General features: G+C 57.8%; 7 protein-coding genes across 7 annotated transcripts; 3 read left to right on the plus strand and 4 right to left on the minus strand.

The window, feature by feature from the left end:
* Nucleotides 1–617: 617 nt before the first annotated feature.
* BKCO1_1000060 (c2h2 type zinc finger containing protein) lies at nt 618–2,326 on the minus strand (the record flags this gene model as incomplete). The annotated part of the gene is made up of 3 exons (XM_020269416.1): nt 618–635; nt 697–2,155; nt 2,229–2,326. 3 exons carry the CDS (start codon nt 2,324–2,326, stop codon nt 618–620), a joined length of 1,575 nt encoding a protein of 524 aa, XP_020132842.1.
* Nucleotides 2,327–3,082: 756 nt separating this feature from the next.
* BKCO1_1000061 (hect domain-containing protein) lies at nt 3,083–6,662 on the plus strand (the record flags this gene model as incomplete). The annotated part of the gene is made up of 3 exons (XM_020269417.1): nt 3,083–3,228; nt 3,278–5,640; nt 5,695–6,662. 3 exons carry the CDS (start codon nt 3,083–3,085, stop codon nt 6,660–6,662), a joined length of 3,477 nt encoding a protein of 1,158 aa, XP_020132843.1.
* A 389-nt stretch (nt 6,663–7,051) lies between these two features.
* BKCO1_1000062 (cellular morphogenesis protein) lies at nt 7,052–8,668 on the plus strand (the record flags this gene model as incomplete). The annotated part of the gene is made up of 1 exon (XM_020269418.1): nt 7,052–8,668. The coding sequence occupies one exon, from the start codon at nt 7,052–7,054 to the stop codon at nt 8,666–8,668; it is 1,617 nt and encodes a 538-aa protein (XP_020132844.1).
* Nucleotides 8,669–8,783: 115 nt separating this feature from the next.
* Nucleotides 8,784–10,541, minus strand: BKCO1_1000063 (mfs sugar transporter; the record flags this gene model as incomplete). Its single annotated transcript, XM_020269419.1, has 4 exons — nt 8,784–8,905; nt 8,964–10,034; nt 10,099–10,278; nt 10,337–10,541. 4 exons carry the CDS (start codon nt 10,539–10,541, stop codon nt 8,784–8,786), a joined length of 1,578 nt encoding a protein of 525 aa, XP_020132845.1.
* Nucleotides 10,542–11,764: 1,223 nt separating this feature from the next.
* BKCO1_1000064 (allantoate permease) lies at nt 11,765–13,341 on the minus strand (the record flags this gene model as incomplete). The annotated part of the gene is made up of 3 exons (XM_020269420.1): nt 11,765–12,991; nt 13,042–13,077; nt 13,129–13,341. 3 exons carry the CDS (start codon nt 13,339–13,341, stop codon nt 11,765–11,767), a joined length of 1,476 nt encoding a protein of 491 aa, XP_020132846.1.
* An 831-nt stretch (nt 13,342–14,172) lies between these two features.
* On the minus strand, nt 14,173–15,237 carry BKCO1_1000065 (adenosine deaminase; the record flags this gene model as incomplete). The annotated part of the gene is made up of 1 exon (XM_020269421.1): nt 14,173–15,237. The coding sequence occupies one exon, from the start codon at nt 15,235–15,237 to the stop codon at nt 14,173–14,175; it is 1,065 nt and encodes a 354-aa protein (XP_020132847.1).
* A 2,030-nt stretch (nt 15,238–17,267) lies between these two features.
* On the plus strand, nt 17,268–20,117 carry BKCO1_1000066 (autophagy protein atg13; the record flags this gene model as incomplete). The annotated part of the gene is made up of 3 exons (XM_020269422.1): nt 17,268–17,435; nt 17,491–17,586; nt 17,673–20,117. The coding sequence occupies 3 exons, from the start codon at nt 17,268–17,270 to the stop codon at nt 20,115–20,117; spliced, it is 2,709 nt and encodes a 902-aa protein (XP_020132848.1).
* Nucleotides 20,118–20,343: the final 226 nt, after the last annotated feature.

Below are 20,343 nucleotides of genomic sequence, written 5' to 3' on the forward strand. Positions count from 1 at the left end.
AACGAAACAACACCATACAGTCTTGCGAGACGAATAGAGATACTTTGTAAGGTACAGGCATAGGTAGAGATGTGGGATAGTCAATACCAAAGCGAGAGGGAGGCCCAGGCCACTGTCTCTAGTCAAGGTAGCTCCGCGGTATCGAATTGATGAAGTCGCCCCGGTGTGAGCGTTGAGAGCTTACAAATCAAACTCCTCGAGATCTAGCATCTCTGCGGTTTCCATAGTACTCCGCTCCCCCTTAGAGAAGGCAGTATAGGCAGCTACAGCTTTGCCGGCTTGTTTCTCGTGTACATGATCACTTTGAAACTATTGTGACGCTCCACCCAAAACCCTTACGCAAATGATCTCACCGCAAGATATTACGGGAAATGCGTTGAAGTAGAAGCTCGTACCAGAAATTTTTCGTTCCTCTATTTTGTTTTACGCTGTAGCGGCTATAACAAGTATTCCCGCCATCTTCCATACCTTACCAAGAGTCAGAAAACCCCCGGGCCCTTCTTATGCACAAGAATAAAGGCAATTCACCCGATGCATGATGTGCAAAATGAAAATCGTCCAAGCACTCCGTGAAAAAGACAGACGCCGAATGAAAGTGGAAGCACTCCCGAGCGCGATCACTGCAGAAGAGGGTCCTGGTCGGATGTTAGCATTCACGTTCACGTGACGTTTGACGTTATTGTAGGAGAAACTGACCCTGAAGTGCTTCTGGTTGTTGCCCTTCTTGTTCTTGATCCATTCCCCCTTCGCTTGGTCGCGCTGCGCGCGCTTCGCTCCTCTCTTCTCTGCCACGCGGACCTCCCTCTTCTTGATATCGCTGACCCCGATCATACCCGATCCGCCGTTCGCGCGAGTGATCACCTGCCTGCCACGACCGCGATCATCGCCACGGCCGCGTTCGCCAGCGTCGAGCTCGACGCCACCGTCGTCCTCGTCGTCGGAGCCGCCACGGCGCAAGGCCTGTGCCTCCTCGATGGCGAGCTGCTCGGCGCGCTCGGTAGCAGAGGGGTAGTTGCGGAGGTTCTGGCGGTAGTAGGTGCGTAGAGAACGGTGACCGGCGGTACGGCCGGTAGGCAGGTGGAGCTCGTACTCGTCGCGGTACACGGCGCGGGGAGCGGTGTGGGTGTGGGCGTGATAGCCATCGGCGGCCTTGTGCGGGCGCGGGTCGGTGTGCGAGTGGTGCTTGTGCTGACCGAGCTTGGCGTAGAGTTCCGAGCGGTCGTCAATGGGAACCGAAGTGATCTCGTCGGTGGGAACGTCCGACACGCTGGAATCGGTTTCCCAGCCGTCATCCTGGCCGTCGCCTTCGCCTTCGGTGTCGGAGCCCTCGCCGTCGTCGGAGTATGTGCGCGTGAAGTCATAAAACTCGCCGAGCTCGAGCATCTCGTCCTCGGAATCGTAGGCGATCTTGCAGTGGCCCGTATCACGCATGTGCGTCTGGATGCCCGCTGCGGTATACACCAGTTTGTTGCAGTACAAGCACTGGTAGTACTCATGAACCTTCCTCCACAAATGCTTGAGGAGTCCATCCAAATCAACCAAGTAGTCGGGCTCAGGAATGAAGAGACTGTGGAAGCGCTGCATGTGGGAGATGTTCAGATCGCGAGAGGGGGAGCGATAGTTGCAGAAAAGGCAGTCGAGGATCTGGTCAGGCACTTCGCCCTTGGCCGAATCCGCGGTAGAGGCAGCTCTCGACTGAACGTCTCCTTGCTCAGAGTTTGCCTCGGAGTGGTGGGGGCGGGTGGGCCGGCGCGAAATAGGGTCTCCATCTTCCAAAGTAGCCTTCTCCATGCCATCAACAACCCTGGAAAACTCGGCTTCCGCCTCCTTATCGGCGGCGCCAGTCGATGCGGTCTCGATGGGCTCTCCGAGCGAGAAAGTCGAGCTCATGACCGAAGTGGCATCGTCCTCCTTGGCGCCGGAACGCGCCGCCTTCTGCCTCGCCAGAACATTCTGCTTGTGCTTCTGGCTGTTCAAGTGGTTGTTGTAAGCGTTTTCGCTGAAGTACGACTTCTGGCAAGCGTCGCAGGCTTTTTCGAACTGGGCTCGCGCAGCGGTGGCGGCGGCCGAAGCCTTGTTCGCGAGGACCTTTTCGGCGAAGATCTCGGAAGAGAGCGGAGGGAGAGAGGCGACACGACGCTTCAGGTTGTAGCGACTAGGTTTGGACAAGACTTCTTAGCATCATTGCCGCCGTTCGCCTCGGCTTGAACAGGTGGGAATGGACTCACTGCCAGTCGGTCTGCATGTGGGCGCGCTGCAGCTCGCTGGCGCGGAACGCCACCTGGCAGGTGTTGCAGGTGAAGGGGTGCGAAGCTTGGGTCGCCATGGTGCTTGGAGCCGGCTGGGCAGTTCTCGAGGCGTTGTGGTGCAGCAAGGAAAAGTTGGTGGTGAAGATAACGGCTTGCGTCGGGGCCGCTCGGTGGCAGTGGGTCTCAATCGGTTGGCGGGAGATTGGCAGCAGCGCTAGCTCGGGCCTCGAGGAGAAGGACAGGCGGGGAAGGATGGCGGGCCGGGAGGGGAGGCTGTGTGGTGCAACAGCAGCGGGCGAGGTTGTAAAGAAGGGACCGGCGGGCGGGCTTGTGGCAAGTGGTTCTTGGATCGGCTTACCAACGCACGGCGCACGGCGCGAGGAATTTCGACGGACGGTAGGGCTGACGTTTGGCAGCGGGTGCGAATGACGTCTAGGCTCATGCAGGGTATGCCGATTGCCCGCCTGCTGACACAGCGCCTCCATCTTGTGCCTCAGCGCGTGCATCCGTGGACTCGGGGCTCGACCTTCAGCCTCTCTGGCCATCAACAGCACGCCGCAGTCTGCCATGGACTGCTAGCAGCCTCACGCCTCCGCCGCCCGCCCTCGCCTAGCCCCCCGACATGCCGCATCTCGCCTCGCCTGCTGCGTGCTTTGTGACCTCTGTAACATCCGCCCGACGCCAGCCTCCACCTCCGCCTTCGCCCGCATCGTCCACGCCGCTGCCATCCAACGCTCCGGCCACAGCACGTCTGCCCTGCGTCCCCTGCGTCCCCTGCGTCCTGACCCGATGAGATGACGAGCGACACACGAGGGGCTGCTCCCTCCACCGCCATGGCCCATCCACCGCAGCCTACCCCGAAGTTGAGAGATGCCTGGGCGCGCGTTCTCGAAAACAGCGCAGCCGTAGACGCAGAGGGGGATAGCATGGCCGGCGCCCTCCGAGCGCGCATGACCAGCTTTGAGTATCTGGTCCGCCGGTGCGTGCTTTTAGCTCCACCTGTCACGCCGTCTGCTGATGTCGTGTAGATACATGGTGCAGATCCGCTACGGATGCGACAACGCCGACTGCACCACGCCCACCTGCTTCAGCTGCGTCAAGCGCGCTACGGACAAGCCCGTCCGCCGCCCGTCCCCTCTTACTGCACGAGCATTGGCATATCATCTCGCCAGCCAGGACGACCCAGCCAGCGGACTATGCAAGCCAACACACTCGACCTTCCGCCTCACGAACACCGCCGAGTTCGGCATCGAAGCCAAGGATCCCGTGCGCTTCAAGGTCGACTCGCGATCATTGTCGCAGAACTTATTCAACACCCGAGTTTCGCGAACGCTCAGGGTCTCTCACTCTTCGGAAGAACAAAGCGAGATCAAAGATGCAGCAGGGAGCACTCCATTGGATGAGGTCAGGAAAGACTTGCCGGAAGCTGAGCCGGAGTCCAGGACAGTCGACCCTGTGCCTGCACTTGAAAGCCACTTAGAAAGACTTGCTGTCGGCCCGCCGCCAACGACCAATGGCGACGCGGCGGTCAAGCATGAATCGAAAGCCGCCAATGGAAGCGCCGTTGTTCATGCAACCGGAACGCTACCTGAGCCGGGCCGAGATAGTCTGACCGCATCTGCAACACAGTCGATAGATGGCGATTCAGACAGTGGAAAAGAGAATGCACTCTTGACACCGCCCAGTGACATCACACTAGACGGTAGTCCCTTCGCTGGTTCCGACAAGGCAGTCAAATCGACACCTCGCGCAGCGCGGAAGCAACGGGACTCATCGACCAAGCCATCTACACGCAAAGTCCGGGTCCCCTTAGGAGCCGATTCGCTTTCAAAGCCACGGTCTCAGTCAAGCAAAACAGTCTTTGCCACAACTCATTTGACTTGCGCCATCATGGAGGATCTGAAGCGGATTGCCATGTCGGATGGATCCATTCCCGACACGCGAACGAGAGATGCCATCATCGAACCGACAAGCTCATTACTGAATTCCGGGGCAAAGAAAAGCTGGCGCATCGTTGACGAGTGCCTCTTCCGGTGCCTCAGCAATCCACATATTCTTCTCAAGTCTTTCCGTGAAAAGACCACAGCATGGACGCGTCGCCCCACGCCTCTCGCGCATCTGGATGCGTGGGAAATGGAGCACGCGTTCAGGTCTTGGCAGTCCATTAACGGATCTCTTATCTATGACAGCTTGTGGTATAGCTTGGAATGCCTATTCACGCCGCCCCCTGAGCTCAAGATCAGAAAATCGTCAAGGACGAAGAGGCATGCTCCAGATGATATGCCAAAGGGACGAAACCACGGCCAGTCAGACTATGTATCCGATGAAGAAGCCGCCCACATCATCATGGTCTGCATACACGCATTGACTTCTCTCGTGACCAGAGGGAAGCCCAACGCGTGGAAGTTTGTGCGAGGTCTGCGGCCATTTGGGTGGATATCTCCCAACGACACTCCAAATCTAGCTGATAACCAAACCACCGTGCCGTATACGCCAATGTGGCTCATGATCACGGATCAGCTGGAGTACGAGCCGGCGCTTCGCCTTGCCACTCGCCTGGTCAGAGCTATAGGTGCTCGGCGATGCTTCTTCGAGATGTTGAAAAAGACGTCCACGGAGCCACCCAAAAAGTCCGAGTGGGCAATGACCATCGTCTGTAAGCATTTGGTCGACTGCGAAAGGTACCGGCGTGTGGGGCTATTCCGAGCCAAATGGGATGAGGAAAGAGTGATGGATACTTGGTCGAACTGGACGATTGCCGGTACATTTGTGGAATGGTTGAAGACCATCGTCATGAAAAACTGGACCGGGCAGCACGAACTCAAACGTTGGGATGCGACTGGAGCAGCTGCCGAAATACTTAGCGACCTTTACGACTATTCGAATCTCAACATCCACCGCCACATGTACGAGCTCGCATATTTCAAATACAAGCTGGATACGACGGAACTCATCAACAGCTACCTGGGCCGCAAGAACGATCCAAACTATCTCCACATCCTATACTTTCCTTTTTTCTTTCCGAGTGGGCTTATAGTCCAATACTTCCGCGCTCTCAACTTCTCCGTCATGTCAAAACACTATACCACTGCTGGGAACAACTACCACCTTCAGGATAGGTTCAGCCGGCATTTCTTAAGTGATCAGTGGCGGAACTATCTTGATCAACACTACGGAACCGCATCTAATAGATATTTGTCCTTGGATGTACGACGCAGTCACGTATTGGAAGACACATTCGACCAACTATGGGGGCTGGAGAAACGCCAGCTTCTACTACCACTCAAAGTACGAGTGGGGAAACTGGAGGGCGAGCAGGGTGTTGACCAAGGAGGTGTAGCGCAAGAATTCTTCCGGGTTGCTCTTGCTGAAGCGTTCAATCCCGACAACGGTAAGTGCGCACCTTCACCGCGCGCAGGCCACGACACTAACTTGGAAATCAAAGGCATGTTCACAGTTGATCCTGTGACACATGTTACATGGTTCCAGCCATTTTCCTTGGAGCCATTGTCAAGGTTCGAGCTCATTGGTCTGCTCTTCTCAATCGCCATATACAACGGGATCACCCTGCCTGTCACTCTTCCCGGGGCGCTTTACCTAAAGCTCATCGGCAAGACAGTTCGGCCTCATCATATCAGCGAAGGATGGCCCGATCTTGTCAAGAGCTTTCAATTCCTCCTGAGCTGCGAAGACGACGTTGGTGACATCCTCAGCCGCGGCTACGAGTTCAGCTTTGAAGCACGTGGTCTCATCGTCAACATCAACATGGATGCGGTGAAATCTGAGTTCGATGTGCCCTCGCCGTACACCATGCTTGACGACTCCGAGCTCGACGTTACCCCCTCTACCTCGAATCCAACTCCCATAGTCAACTGGCCACCAGGCACCGAAGCACCGCTCGTGACGAATGCCAACCGAGAGAGGTTCGTGTGCGACTACGTTGCTTGGCTTACCGACAAGTCCATTCGCCCTCAGTATGAGGCTTTCGCCCGTGGTTTCCACAGGTGCATCCCGGAAGATCACCTGCAATTGCTTCGCCCCTCGCTCCTGCAACACATTGTCGAAGGAAGCACCGAAATCGACACGCACGCCCTCGAACGCGTGGCCCGCTACGACGGCGGCTTCGACGCACAACATCCCTTCGTGCGCACGTTCTGGGAGGTTGTGCACGCGATGAGCCAGGAACAGAAGCGGAAACTTCTGGAGTTCGTGACGGCGAGCGATCGCGTGCCCGTAGCTGGAGTCGAAAGCGTGGTCTTCTGGGTGCAAAGGAACGGGCCTGATGGCGAGGGGCTACCGACCAGCAGTACCTGTTTCGGACGACTGCTCTTGCCGGAGTACGACGGGAAGGAGAAGCTGGAGAAGAAGCTGGCAATTGCGTTAGAGAATAGCAGGGGTTTCGGTGCCGCATGAGAGCAAATAGGGCGGCAAGGTGGATTTGTAGATTATCAGGGATTCAATATAGGAGAACCACATACTTTGGGCATCTTACACTCTATCTTTTCTCCAAAAGATTCATCCACCCGATGCTCAGAAATGATCAAGTGGCAGCCGCATCATCACACGCCTGCAGGTGACTGACTGACTCGCTAGCCCGGACCCCGACTAGGCGTCTGACTCGGGTTTCCCAAAACTTTCCCGCGCGCAAAAGCTCCAACATCTTCTTCCTCCACCCAGCAAAAGTTCGTTTACCTCTTCCGCCGCCCCACACCACGGTCCCTCAGGCTTTTTGAAGCGACACATCGACCTCTCGCCTGCCCACCTCACCCCTAGATATATCCGTGCGGCAACCTCACCCAGCAATGCCCAAACGAAAGCGCAGCGACGAGCCCTCGGCCTCGAACCTCAACTCCTCCTCCTCCGGCTCCGGCTCCGGCTCCGACTCAGCCCACCACCAAACCGCGACGAGGACGACGAAAAAGAATAAGAAGAACGCCACCACCACCACCACCTCCTCCTCCTCCCCATCAACAGCCAAACAACGCAAGCAGCTGCCCCCGCGCCTCGAGCAAGCCAAGAAACAGCTCACCAAGGCGCTCAAGGTCGCGCGCGGCTTCGAGCGCCAGAAGCTGTCGCGCCGGCGCAAGGCCGCGACGGATAAGAACAACAGTAAGAACGAAGGCGACGGCAATGACGACGCCGCCGCCGTGGCAATAAAGCGGATCGACGGCGAGATCGAGGCGCTGAAGCGCATCGACTACGCGAAGCTCGCGGAGAGGCACCTGTACAAGACGTTGTTGCGGATCAAGAGCGTGAGGGAGCACGGGGCGTTGCCGCCGTGGGTGGTGGTGGTGGAGGGGGCCGAGGGGGCGGGGGTGATGAAGAAGAAGGTGGAGGAGGGGGGGAAGGAGGGTGGGGAGGAGGCGGCGGCGGCGGCGCGGCAGGCGGGGGGGATGGGGAAGGAGGCGATGAATGTGCAGGCGAGGTTGTTTAATGCGGGGCCGACGAAGGAGGCGATGGCGGAGGTGGTGAGGGATGTGAGGGCCATTTTGGGGCTGGATGATGGGGGATCGCTGCGGAAGAAGGAGATGAAGAAGGGGAGGGGGGAGGGGGAGGAGAAGGCTGGGAGGGGGAAGAAGGCGGCGGCGGCGGCGGCGAAGGTTGAGGAGGAGGTCGAGTCTGCAGACGACGACGACGACGAGTCGGAAGCCAGTGCGGCAGAGGGGGAGGGGGAGTGGGACAGCGAGGAGTTTGCGGGTTTCTCTGACCGCATAGCGGCGTCTTCGGACGAGGAGTCGGAGGAAGAAGGCGTGGAGGTTAGGCTACAGAAGGGGCCTTACCAGCCCGTCCGTGACTTGTCCTTCACGCCTCCGTCGTCGCGCGAGGCGTCGCCGTCGGCGTCGTCCGAACCGACTTTTTCGGACGAGGAAGAGGACGAGTCTCCGGAACCGGATGCGAAGGCGAAGTCGAAAGAGAAAGAGAAAGAGAAAGCGCCGGTCGTGGCGAATAAGTCCACCTTCCTCCCTTCGCTTTCGGCTGTTGGTTACATCAGCGGGTCGGATTCCGAGGCTGAGGATCTGGATGAGCAAATCGCGCCCCAGAAGAAGAACCGGCGTGGCCAGCGTGCCAGACAGCAGCTGTGGGAGAAGAAGTTTGGCAAGGGCGCAAAGCACTTGGCCAAGCAGAACGAAAAGCAAAAGAAAGACAGGAATGCCGGATGGGATGCGAAGCGCGGCGCGGTCGACGGTGCGGGTGGCAGGGGGAAGAAGGGCAAGTTCGGAAGAGACAAGGGAGGCTTCAGTTCTGGCGGCCGTGGCCCTCAGGCTTCGGATGCAAACTTGGTGGAGTTGGGCAAGAAGAAGAATCACAGGGATGACGGTGGCAAACTTCATCCCAGTTGGGAGGCTGCGAAGCTGGCCAAGGAGAAGGCGAAGCTCGTAAACGTGCAGTTCCAGGGCAAAAAGATCACTTTCGACTAAAAGCGTGGGTTTGTTCATATCAAGATACCATTTCCCCGCCGCAGGGCTACTACATTCAACGCGAAGACTCTGCAAACATCCACGGTGAAACAGTGACGTCCATCTTCTTCCACTTTCAGGCCGCTCGAGCCGTCTCGACGTGGTTGATCTTCCCGTCTTTCGTTGGCATGTCCTCGTGATGGATTTGCTTTTCCACTGCTGCGGTTGTTTCGTCTGCGAGTTGCTTGTCCTCGAACACTGCAGCCTGTCAGCATCAAGGCAACTTGAGACAAACGGGGGGTAGTTGGAGACTTACAGAACGCCAGCTCCTCCAGTGTCCTCCCACTGGTTTCAGGAAACAAGACGTACACAACCACGATTTCGAATGCTATCCAACAGCAATACACCAACAACCACCTCCACTTGATCTCCTCCAACCCGATGGGATTCACAAAGGTCGTGAAGAAGCCAGCGCCCCGGCCCCAGAACTGGAACACAGACAGACCGCTGGCGCGCTGCGCGTAGGGGAACAACTCGACGAGGTAGGTGTAGGTCAGGGCGTTGTAGCCGATGTTGTACGCGGGCGAGTAGAGGAAGATGAAGAAGATGGTCAGGCGGGCGGCGCCGACGGACGAGGTGCTGAGGAAGCGCTCCATGGAGACGGTCCAGCCGACGTAGACGCAGAGCAGGGACAGCGTGCACGCCATGTACATGGCGCGGCGGCGGAAGCGCTTGACGACGACGGCGGCGGCCATGCCGTTGACGAACTGCCAGCACGTGAGCCCCACGTTGAGCTTGCCCTTGAACTGCGGGTCGCGGAAGCCCATGAGCGTGAGCAGGTCGTCCAGGTAGTAGCTGATGAGCGTGTTGCCGCTCCACTGCGTGAAGAGGCCCAGCAGCGAGCAGATGAGCACCCGCTTGCGCATGCCCGCCGTGCGCGCCAGGTCCAGCCAGGACTGCTTGCTGTGCTCGAGCTCGATCTTGAGCGTGGCTTGGATCTCGGCCATCTCGGCGTGCGCGAACTCGGAGCGGGCGTCGCCCTCGGCGTGGTACTTGACCAGGATGGCCAGCGCCTCCTCGTGCCGGTCGCGGCTGATGAGGAAGCGCGGCGACTCCGGGATGAGGAAGATGCAGCTGACTTGCAAGGCGGATGGCACGGCTTGCAGCAGCGACGGGATCCGCCACGCCCAGTCCGACGGCACCTGCTGCGTGCCGAACGTGATGCCGGCCGCGAGGATGGAGCCGACGAACCAACAGGCGTTGAACATGGACGTGAGGATCGGCCGCTCCTTGGGGTAGCCCAGCTCGCCCATCAGTGATGAGGCCGCGACGATACAGAACGGGATGCCGACGCCGAGGAGGAAGCGCGCTACAAGATACATCCCCACTGCAGGAGGTTCGTCGTCAGAAGTTGGAAGGGGTCAGCGAGCGCAACGAGGAAGTCCACGTACCGCCGTTGGAGAAGCCTTGCAAAAATGCACCAACAATCATAATACTAGAGCCAAAGAAGATGCACCAGCGGCGCCCGTAGCGGTCGTTGACGAGGGGGATGAATGGAAGAGCACAGATGGCGCCAAGGGAGTAGATAGCTGCAATGATTCCCTTCAATGAGCCTGTCGGGTAGTTGAAGTCTGGGGGCCTTGTCAGCAAAGGTACGGGACCAAGGGTCTGTGGGGAAGTAGAACTGACATTCTTTCCACGGATCGACCAGCTGTACAGCGTTGATCATCTGCGAGTCGAAGCCAGACGTCATCTCGACACCCATGCACGTCGGAAACAGCAGAAAGTAGAGCTTGCGCATATTCGGCTTCTTGTACCAGGGCATCTTATCCTCGTCGGCCATGCGCTGGAGGATAGGGTCCGCCGCCCCATCGGCGTGGGATGCGATAACCATGGTTGCGGTAGTGATTCAGCCGCGTAGCTACGCAGAGTGAGATCGATGGAGAAGCCCAGAGATGCTCTTCTGAAATCTATCTTGTCCAAAGATAGAAGCAAACCAGCTCCAACTCACTCGCTCAGTGGCTCACACAAACTCCCAGGAAACACCTTTCGCCGGAGGTGCATAGATCAGATCCTGCATGTAGTTCTTCGGCATGATTTTATTTTCCGTTGCTTTGACATTTATCCGCTAATTGGGAGCACGGCGCAACGGAGCTTGCAGCAAGAGCTGGCCAAGGCGGCATGATGTTGCATGTGACCCTGCGGAAAGGGTGCATGGCAACCTGGGGAGGGACTGGGGTGGCAGCCAAGAAGGGATGGCTGGAAACATGCATTGCTATTTCGGGTAGCATTTGTTTTTCAGCATTCGTGATGAAGGAATAAGTGAGGCCACAGCGTCCAGTCCGTCGTTGATACGACAAGTCATTGACAGCTCTGGGACCCGGGCGCTATGATAGGTCATCCGACTACGAGGGTATGTTGTGTAACAGTACTAGGCGGAAACGATTGCAGTTGGCTGAAAGGGATTGGCGCTGGCGCTGGCAGGAATGTATTGTCAGTTGGACACCCGGTAGATGAATATCTCAATAGCCAACCTCAGGACAGAAACAGAGATGGTTCAAAATGAGGGAATTCTAGAACCTGTAAGCCCCATAAGAACGGAATCAAAGCCACGAGCACTGGCTTGGGAGAGAGTGGAAGACGAGGGCGCCAACCGGCGGTAGAGTGCCAAGTCAAACCCCGCGTTTCTCATCAAGCCACACCGCATTCAACCAGCTTGGCTTTTTGAGCAAGGCGCGGTCGGGAGCTGTTGTATAACCTTGCTAGGCTCGTTTCCCGGTGACGCGGCGTCGCACAGGAATTGTGGACCGTCTGACAGGCTCGTTGTGTGATACGTACCTTGGCCATTGGTTGTAGCGGCGAGGCTGCGACACATCCAATGACCAGGCTGCCGCTTTCAGCATAGCTTTAAGTGGTCCTTAGCTGACGTGAGCCTTGAGCTTTGCTGAGGTTTGGATGCGACTCTGCAATTCCTATGGCCTTGGGCCTTCTCGTGGAAAGGTGCCGCCTTTTGCTCCTCAAATGTCCAGAAGCCCGGAATCCATCCGGAGAAAGCTCTCGACTTAAAATTACAAGTACACAACCCGCGACTCCGTTCGAGTTTACCGGTCTTGATCCTCACATCCTGTACCTGAATCCCTTGGTCGACCAATCCGTCAGCTCCTCACTCTCCCCTTCCACATCCACCACCTCCCCGGCCCCTCCATCGCCGCTCACCACCCCTTCCTTCTGGTCTCTCCTTTTATTTTCCCAAATCAAATACGTCCTCAACCCCATCGCCACGCCCACCACCAACGCGTAGCAAATCATAATCGCCCTGAACGCCGTCGGATAATGCGGAGCCTCGCTTTCCACGAAGAACTGTGGGCCGGCAATGTTACCGGCGCAGTACGCGCAGAAGAGAATGGCCGTCATGCTCATCTTCTTCGTGCTGCCCTTGTAGTTGACGCCGACCAAGCTCATGGCGAGCGGCACGGCGCCGGGGCCGGTCGACAGCAGGTAGTAGCCGAACAGCTTGACGCCGCGCGGCACGGCGGTGGCGTAGATGATGGCGGACCCCGCGACGGGGCACAGCACGACGGCGACGATCAGGAAGGTGGCGATGTTGGCGAAGCGGCCGGCGAGGCGGCCGGTGCCCATGATGGTGAAGAAGGCGATGAACGAGGACGGCAGCGTGACGAGCGTCGTCTGGAGCGACGTGAAGCCGAAGCCTTTGAGCACGAGGTTGCCGAAGTTTTGCGTCCCGCCGTTGGGGATTTGCGTCAGCAGCGAGATGGCGAAGAAGAAGTAGGTTTTGGGGTCGAGGAGGCACTCGCGCAGCTGCGACGGTTGCCAGGTGTGCTTGGCTTTGCCTGTGCCGGCTACGGCGACGCGCTGCTCCGCGCAGCGCTTCTCTTCGGCGGTGAGGAAGGTGGCCGAGGAGATGGAGTCCGGTAGCAGGAAGAACAGCGGCACGCCCCAGACGAAGGTGGCAACTCCGAGGACGATGAAGAGCCATTGCCATGGCTGGATTGAGTGCGAGATGTGGCCGATTCCGTAGGCGATGAAGCTGGCGAACACGCCGCCCAGTGAGTTGCCAGCGAACCAGATGCCGACGCGCGTGGGGATCTCAGCTCTGGTAAACCATGACGAGGTGATGTAGAGGAAGGCCGGGGAGATGGTGGCCTCTGCTACGCCGAGAAGGAAGCGGACGGCGATCAGGCCTCCGTAGTTTGTGCAGGCGGCGGTAAGGGCTACCACTACTCCCCAGAAGAAGGTGTTGATGGCCACATACTTCCCGACAGGAAGACGCTGAATGAGGATAGAGGTCGGATACGACCAAAAGAGGTAGCCAAAATAAAAAACCTGCAACACCATCAGCCGCGGAAACCGCTGCAGGGCAAGTGCAGACGTACCGAGGATACCCAGCTATACTGCGTGCCGTGGAGATTCTACCAACAGTCAGCGTCCAGAGCTCGAGATTGCCATTCAAGGCCACTTACCGTGGAATCTTTCAAGCCGAATACGGATGCGCTGGAGAGGATTGTTTTGTCCATGAAGTTCAGGTTGTAAGTGACGAACAAGAGTGGAATCAAGCGCATGTCGATTTTCCTCAACACTCTCTTGGCCAGGGCGGAATCAAGATTGCTCTCTCCATCTTGCCACTCTCCGGCCTCAGAAGCCGAGGCCGTAACTTCGCCATCTTTATCGACCATGTCGTCGGCGTCGTCGTCGCAAAGGTGCTTCGCCAAGAGTGGTGTGGTTGAATCAGCACGTCTCCGACAGGGTTGTTTGGCGCCTGAGGCAGAAGGTGTCGGTCTGGCTCGCGACGACGACGATGGGTCCGGGAAACGGCCGGGAGTCGTCGATGAAGCAGCAGACGCGGTCCCGGTAGGCGCCGTAGAAGACGCCGCAGGCATGATCCTTCGGGTTTTATGCTTAGGCTTGTTTCCTTGCAGTGTGGTTATCGCTATCGTATCGGCCAGGGCGGTGATCGGCCTGCTCGCACGTGGCCCGATTTGTCGGCTGTCGGCTATTTTGTCGTTACACGAGCCTTTTCTTCTATGAGGAGGCGGCTAAACTACATGGATTGCTGATCAGTAGCGGCTGGCTGAGTTACAAGACCTTGCCTGAAGAGATGTTGTTTGGTTGAAGTTGCCAAGAACGCAGATAAGCCTTCGCCCTAGTGCATCTGCTTGAGCTTCGCTCCTAGCCAGTCGTCTTGCCGCTAACAAATCCTCTCGTATGGTGTTTAGCACCTCTGCAGCCCATCCCTGACCATCTAGAGCTGCGATATTCCGAATGCCCCACGGTATAGCCATGCTAAGGCGCTCGTTAGAAGGGTCTTGGACTAGAGGGTTTGAAATCGAAGGGTAGGAGTGAGAACCGCATTCAATACAACGTAACGGAGCTTCTTTTGAGCATCGATCAGTACAATGTCGCCCAGACATTCATGAAAAGAGTTCAAAGGCTACGATACTTCATCAACGAAACGCAAACTCGATTAAGGCCCAGGCCAACAATGTGCGACCGGTCGGACGTCAGAGCTAGTCGCACCAGAGCTGGCCAAATCTCGTCAACTCATCCATAAGCTTTCCTTTGAGATCGAGGCCACACCAAGATATGTCAACAGCGTGCATTTGCAAGCGTATCAGCTCCCGCCGAGTAAGCTGACAGTGTTGCTGCACGAGCCTCAGGTTATCTTCTACCCACATGTTGTGCATGTATGTTGGGTCGTCGGAATTGACCGTGACTTTGATCCCAGCATCGAACAGTTTGCGCACTAGGGGGAAGACGTATTCCGTGGGGTTGCGACGATGATAAGCATGTGGGCAAAGGGTCATGCCCAGATCTCTCCTCCTGATCAGCTCCATGAGTTCCGGCCTTTCAGCGGCATTCAGCCCGTGGTCGATTCTATCCGCACCGTGACCTGCAATGCGGCTCGCGACCTGCTCGATGTGCGCGTGAGTGTCTTTTTGCCCAACGTCGCAATGGCTTGTGATCTTGAGGCCATCCGCTCTTGCCCGCTGAAATACGCCATCGAACAGGATCGGTGGGCGGTTGTACTCATTGCTGTCGAGTCCAATGCCGCAAAAGACCGTGTCTTGGTATGACGTGCAAGCCTCGTAGGCTTGCATTGCTGAATCCGGGCTCATGTCTCGCAGGAAACAGAGGATCCAGTTGCAGTGAACACCCAGCTCACTTACAGCGTCTGCCTTTGCGCGCCTCAAGCCTTCCATTACCGTGGCTACAAGAACGCCGCGCCGCGTGTGCGCCTGAATGTCGAAAAAGGGCTCGGCGTAACGCACGTTCATGGATGAGGCTTTGCGCAAGTATTGCATAGCAAGCTCGTAAAAGTCATCTTCAGTGCGGAGAACTTCTAGCCCACCATAATACACGTCCAGAAAGGTGGGCAGGCCGTTGTCCCCGTGAAGCTCTTTACGGTGGTTATACATGGTCTGATAGCTGTTGCGCAGGGCGTCCAGCGAATCGTATGGCAGATGGACAGTGTTCTTCTGGGAAAGCTTCCAGCGGAGTTCAGGAGTCAATGTGCCCTCGATGTGGACGTGGAGTTCCAGCTTGGGCAGCTCACGGATGAAATGGTCTTCCATCTTCGGTGATCCGGCCGTGTTGGATTCGAGATGGGCGGATGAGCTTTCGTGGAGCAGACGAGGCGCGTGAGCAAAGGGATGGAGCGATTTTCATGGTGGCGAGGGCAGCTGAGAGGTTTCACTGTTCGTGATGAGCGTCGCACTGACGGCCCCCCGTTGAAGATTGGACCCTTCATATCCGGGCCCCTCGGCTGATCCTGCCGGGGCCGAGGAGCGGCTGTAGTGCTCGGAGCGAAATAATCCACCGTTCGCCTACGATCCTCTCCCTGGCTGAGCACAGTGAATAAGGTTAGTGTTCCTCCGTCATCATACCTGCGTCCTGGTTACCTTGCTGGGTCCCCGAGCCTGTCAGCGGAGGCCCATGAGTCGTTGGTGCCATCTCAGGCCCAACGAGGCTGAAGATAACGTCATAGCACTGTTGTGTGATGAGGCAGGGTTGAGCTTCCGAGGCGTGCGATCCTTCGACCGCCGTTGGCATCGCGGCGCTAGGCCTGAGGCTGAGCGCTGAGCGCAGAGTGCAGAGCGCAGAGTGCAGAGCGCAGAGCGCAGACACCGACCAGCGTGCCAGCAAACGCGCGCGGGCTTCGAGAACATCCAAGCGTGCGAGGGCGCAGGGCGTGGCGCGAGCGCCTGTGCGCGGACAGCTGCGCGAGATGCGTTGGTAGGCGCCGTTAACGATGGCACAGCGTCGAGTGCCTCGGCGTGGCATCGCCAGAGCCAGGGCTGACGCCATGGGCGGGCGCGCTTCCAGCGGTGAAAGTCGAGTGCTGCGGCAGGCGCGAGGCCAATGGGGGAGCAGGCCGGGCGGGTTGCGGGTGCTAATGCTCTGGCGCGATAAGAAGGGCGATAAGACGCCATCCACCGCGGTGTTGAGAGTGAAGGGACGGCGGCCGCTTTGTCCGCGCCAACCAATCGCTGGCACAGCAACGACTGCGATAGAGCAGCGCGACGACAGCACGAGACCAAGTCACGCACCGGTCAGCGACGGTCGGGCCTAAATCGGCGCGTGCCTGATGCATGCTGCGCGCGCTTCCAGCCAGAGAGGTTCGCGGCCGTCGTCCATCCTCGCCGCGGGAGAGCGACAGCAGCGGCGCGCATCGCAGCCTGCAGTCCAGCCTTCCGAAAGGTCGACCTGCGCCAGCATCACTTCGCCCGGCAGGTGAGTCGTCGCCCTGTGTGGCCGCCCCACAGCATCCACGCGGAGCTGGCGGCTTAGCGCGCCGGCTTCGCTGCCGCGGATCGCCCGCGAGCTCCCCCAGACCGTTGCTCTGCTCGTACACCTCCACGCCAGCATCCACGCCCCGACCCAGTGCACGTCTCTCCTTCTCTCCTCTCCCATCCGCCGCTGCACGCCTCTCTCCCTTCAATCTCCGCCCCGAGCTCACCCAGTTCAGCCGTGCCGTCTCACTCTCGGTACCTGCAGCCCCAGCCAACCTCCCAGTCATCACCGTCACTCGGACCAGTCACATGGAGCTAGCATTCGCACTCTGAGCACTCTTGACTCGTCCGCCGCCACTCTGCCTCTCCTCGTCGCTTTCCTGCCACCATCGCCGCCGAGTACCTGCGCCTTCATCCCACCCGCCGCGCCTTCGCATACCGCGCTGCGAGCGTAGAGCTCCGCCGACCTATTTCGCCGCCTGAGGCATCCTAGATACAGCCGCCCCAACCTTGACGATCATGGCTGCCTGAGCGCCCCCGTCGCCCTCATCACCTTGAGAATCCTGGAGCCTGCGAAAAAAGCCTTGCCTACCCCACTGCGGGCCTGCCTCCGACTCCTCACCAAGTTACAGTCCTGACTGCGCTCGCTCGTGATGGCTTGGTACCCAGGTTTCCATCTTGCACACTTCCCCTAGACACCACGCACTCATCTCGGCTTCGCATCACCCATACACCTCCTCTCCCAGTGCTCTCAAAGCTCGTCCTCGCACGTGGCCGCCGTTATGCACCAACATCCACGCCCGTCCCCGAGGGCCGCCTCCTCGGCAAACTCGCCGCGCACGAACCCTTCCAGAACGAACAACCCGAGAGACATGGCTCACATACGTTCCGAGTCCGCATCGACAGTGGCGTCGCATGCGACTGCTCGCAGTGACACCGGTTCCGATTACATTGAGAAAGCCAGCGATGGCGGTGAGCCCGACTTCTATGGAGAGACCGAGGAAGAGCGCACTCAGAAGAAGCTCAACCAGGTCATCATGGTACGTTGAACACTACATTGTCGTGCATCTTCTCCTGACTAACGCTCTCCTTCAGCAATTCTACAAGAAGGCGACGCTCACAGTGCTATCCGCACGAACCCAGCTTCCGAAGGCTTTCAGTGCCAGGGGTGAGCTTCGTCAGAGCAAATGGGTGAGTAACACACATTTTTTACTCTCGTATATCGATGGCACTTTCAGTCATCCTTCATTGGGAGCGTTAATTAACCCTGACCACAGTTTAGCCTTCTGCTCGATGAAACGGACGCCTACAACGACGATCTGCGGGAATGGACAGCGACCGACCTCGTCAACAGCCCGCCACCTCCTCTCTGCATCGAGGTATACCTGGATACAAAGGATCTGGGGGATGGCGAGGCTCTAGCCATTGTAGATGAGCATGGAAAGCTCTGGGATGTAGCTGAGGCGTTGAGCGGATCTACTCCGGCGTCAGCTCGACCAGCCAGCCGCTCTGGCCGACCTACCCAGGTTGTTCTGGAACGATGGAACGTCGAAGTCACGGACTACCAGAAGATGGATCCCGATGCCAGCAGGATGTTGCCGCTTGTCTACAAGAACGGGATTCCACTGTTCCGCTCATTGTACACTTATACGAGGTTTCTACCTGCATGGAGATACTACAGGCAGATTGCTAAACAGCCTACGACACATCCCATGTTGCCGCTGAGATACCGCATTTCGAACGGCATGTTCAAGAGCCCACGAAGAGACACTCTGGACCTCCCGCTTTACCCAGGCGCTGATTCCAAGGCACAGTCGCACCAGTTCGATTCGGTCAAGTCACCTATTGGCCTCCTAGGTATTCAAGTCCAGTACAGGGGCAATACTGATTTCCGCGTGGAGAAGTCTGAGTCTGTACTGAGCTCCCATTTCATGGGCATGGACGACTACTCCTTTTCGCCTTCCTATCCCGAGCGTGTCCCCGGATCATTGCCCACAGGTAGAAATGCCCAGACGGACATGCATGGGCGGGGTGAGGCTTATGGAAGCTTGTCTACGTTTCACCAGGCGGGGGCCACTGGAACAAGTCCGATGTCAGCCCTTCGTAACGCCAAGGATATGGGTTCGCCTGAATCGCCGCCCCAGAAGATTCCACCCAATCACCGCATCGCAACCGGATCCAAGTCTTCCCTTCGAGGCGGCGTAGATCCCAGCAGTCCTGCTTCTCCCCGCAGGACATCGGTGTCGTTCCATCCCGCGAATCCCTTCAAGGCAGGATCGCTGTCTTCTTCTCCTGTACCTGGTGTCTATTCGCCCGCCACATCACTAGGAAGGCCCGGCTCCGGCCATGCAGCTCTTGGTCACACGCGAAACAGAAGCTCGCTGAACGCGCTTCCTCAGACAGCATTGAGGACACCAACCGGACATTCGCTCCCCAACGAAACAGCCATCGCATCTTCAGCATCTAGCTCTCCGAAACCCGCGCCGATCTCGCGCTACAGCAGCAGCTTTAGCAATCGCCGCAACAGGCCCTCATACGGAGGCACTTCCAGCAAGGTCGAGGATGATAACAACAGTAGCGGAAAGGGCAGCGCTTCCTCGTCTGCACAGCGACTGGAGGGAGGAAGCTCAGGTTCAGTGCAGACAGACGAGGAGAACATTTCAGACTTTCTGAAACTGTTGGAGCAGAAGAAAGATTTGAAGAGCTTGAACCGTACAGATTCTGCGTCTCGTGATGCTTCTATGCGGCGCACGACGGCTGCATTGTCAAAGTACCAACGCATGCGCGAATCGAACGCCGCGCTCTCTGACTCCATCTCCTCCTCTTTGCATTTGCACCGCTCTTCTAGTTCTTCAAGCCGACAGATCTCGAATGTTCCTGGAATGATCGCCGGCGCATCAGTCTCCACTTCTTCTAGCCCCGGAAAGCCTATTTCTCCGCATACGCCCCACACTCCTGCCATTCCTTCTCGTCTAAGTGCGAACAGCATCATCGATTACTCTGAACAGACCCGGAGCCGTAGTCCGCGGATTCGTCGACTCGAAGAAGAGACCGGAACTGGCGATACTGGCAGTGACTCGACGACTCGTGACCGCGAAGGATCCAATGCCATCGATATTCCCACATCGCCTCGTCCTTGGGCTTACGCCCGCCGCAGCTCTTCAGTCAGCCAGCAGAATCGCAACACCCTTGAAGACGAGACCGAAATGTTTGGCTTGCGTAGTGCAAGCCTGCCGACCGACGACCGACCGGATTTGAGCCTCAGCGAATTGCTGCATGCTGGAGTACAAGATCCTGCTACTCCTGCAAATTCCGCTCCTGCTGGCGGAGACGAGGGTGCTGCTGATCCCGAGCCGAGCCCACAAACGGTTTTGACAAGCCACACTCGCACTCACTCTGCCGGAGCAGCTCGGACGACAACCCCTAGCCTTGCGTACCGCACCCGTGTTCAGCAAAACGGACCCAGTGACGGAAGGCGCAGCGCTGCATCCGAGCGTGGTGAGAGCGATAGTGGTCTCGTAAGCGGACGGAGCAGCCGGGCTGGCAGTCGTTTCAGCTTCTCATCTAGGCCCCTCAGCGTGGCCGCCAACCTGGACGATGATGAGCCATTGCTATTCACCATGAGCGAGTTGGGCACCCACCAGGCCGGACGCAGAAGTGTGGATGAGGTGAGGGATAGTGCAAGCAGGAGGAGAGGGGGTAGCCCATGGAGGGGAGCGTAAAGCAAACGTCCTGAGGTAGCCTCTCCCGCCCGCATACCTGGTTGAATTGTATTTCAATTTCTCGAATTTCCTTTTCCTTGTCTTGGCATCTCTGGCGCAAAATGGTCGTCGAGCTTTTCGTTGAGCTTCATTTCAGTGGAGTCACTGCACTGAAGAAAGGCTTCTTTGTTGCATTCAGACCAGATTGGATTATTCGCTTCACAACGTGCGAATATTTTCATTGCTT

This window comes from Diplodia corticola (genome assembly GCF_001883845.1).
Source record: "Diplodia corticola strain CBS 112549 chromosome Unknown scaffold10, whole genome shotgun sequence".
NCBI classification, from domain to species: domain Eukaryota; kingdom Fungi; phylum Ascomycota; class Dothideomycetes; order Botryosphaeriales; family Botryosphaeriaceae; genus Diplodia; species Diplodia corticola.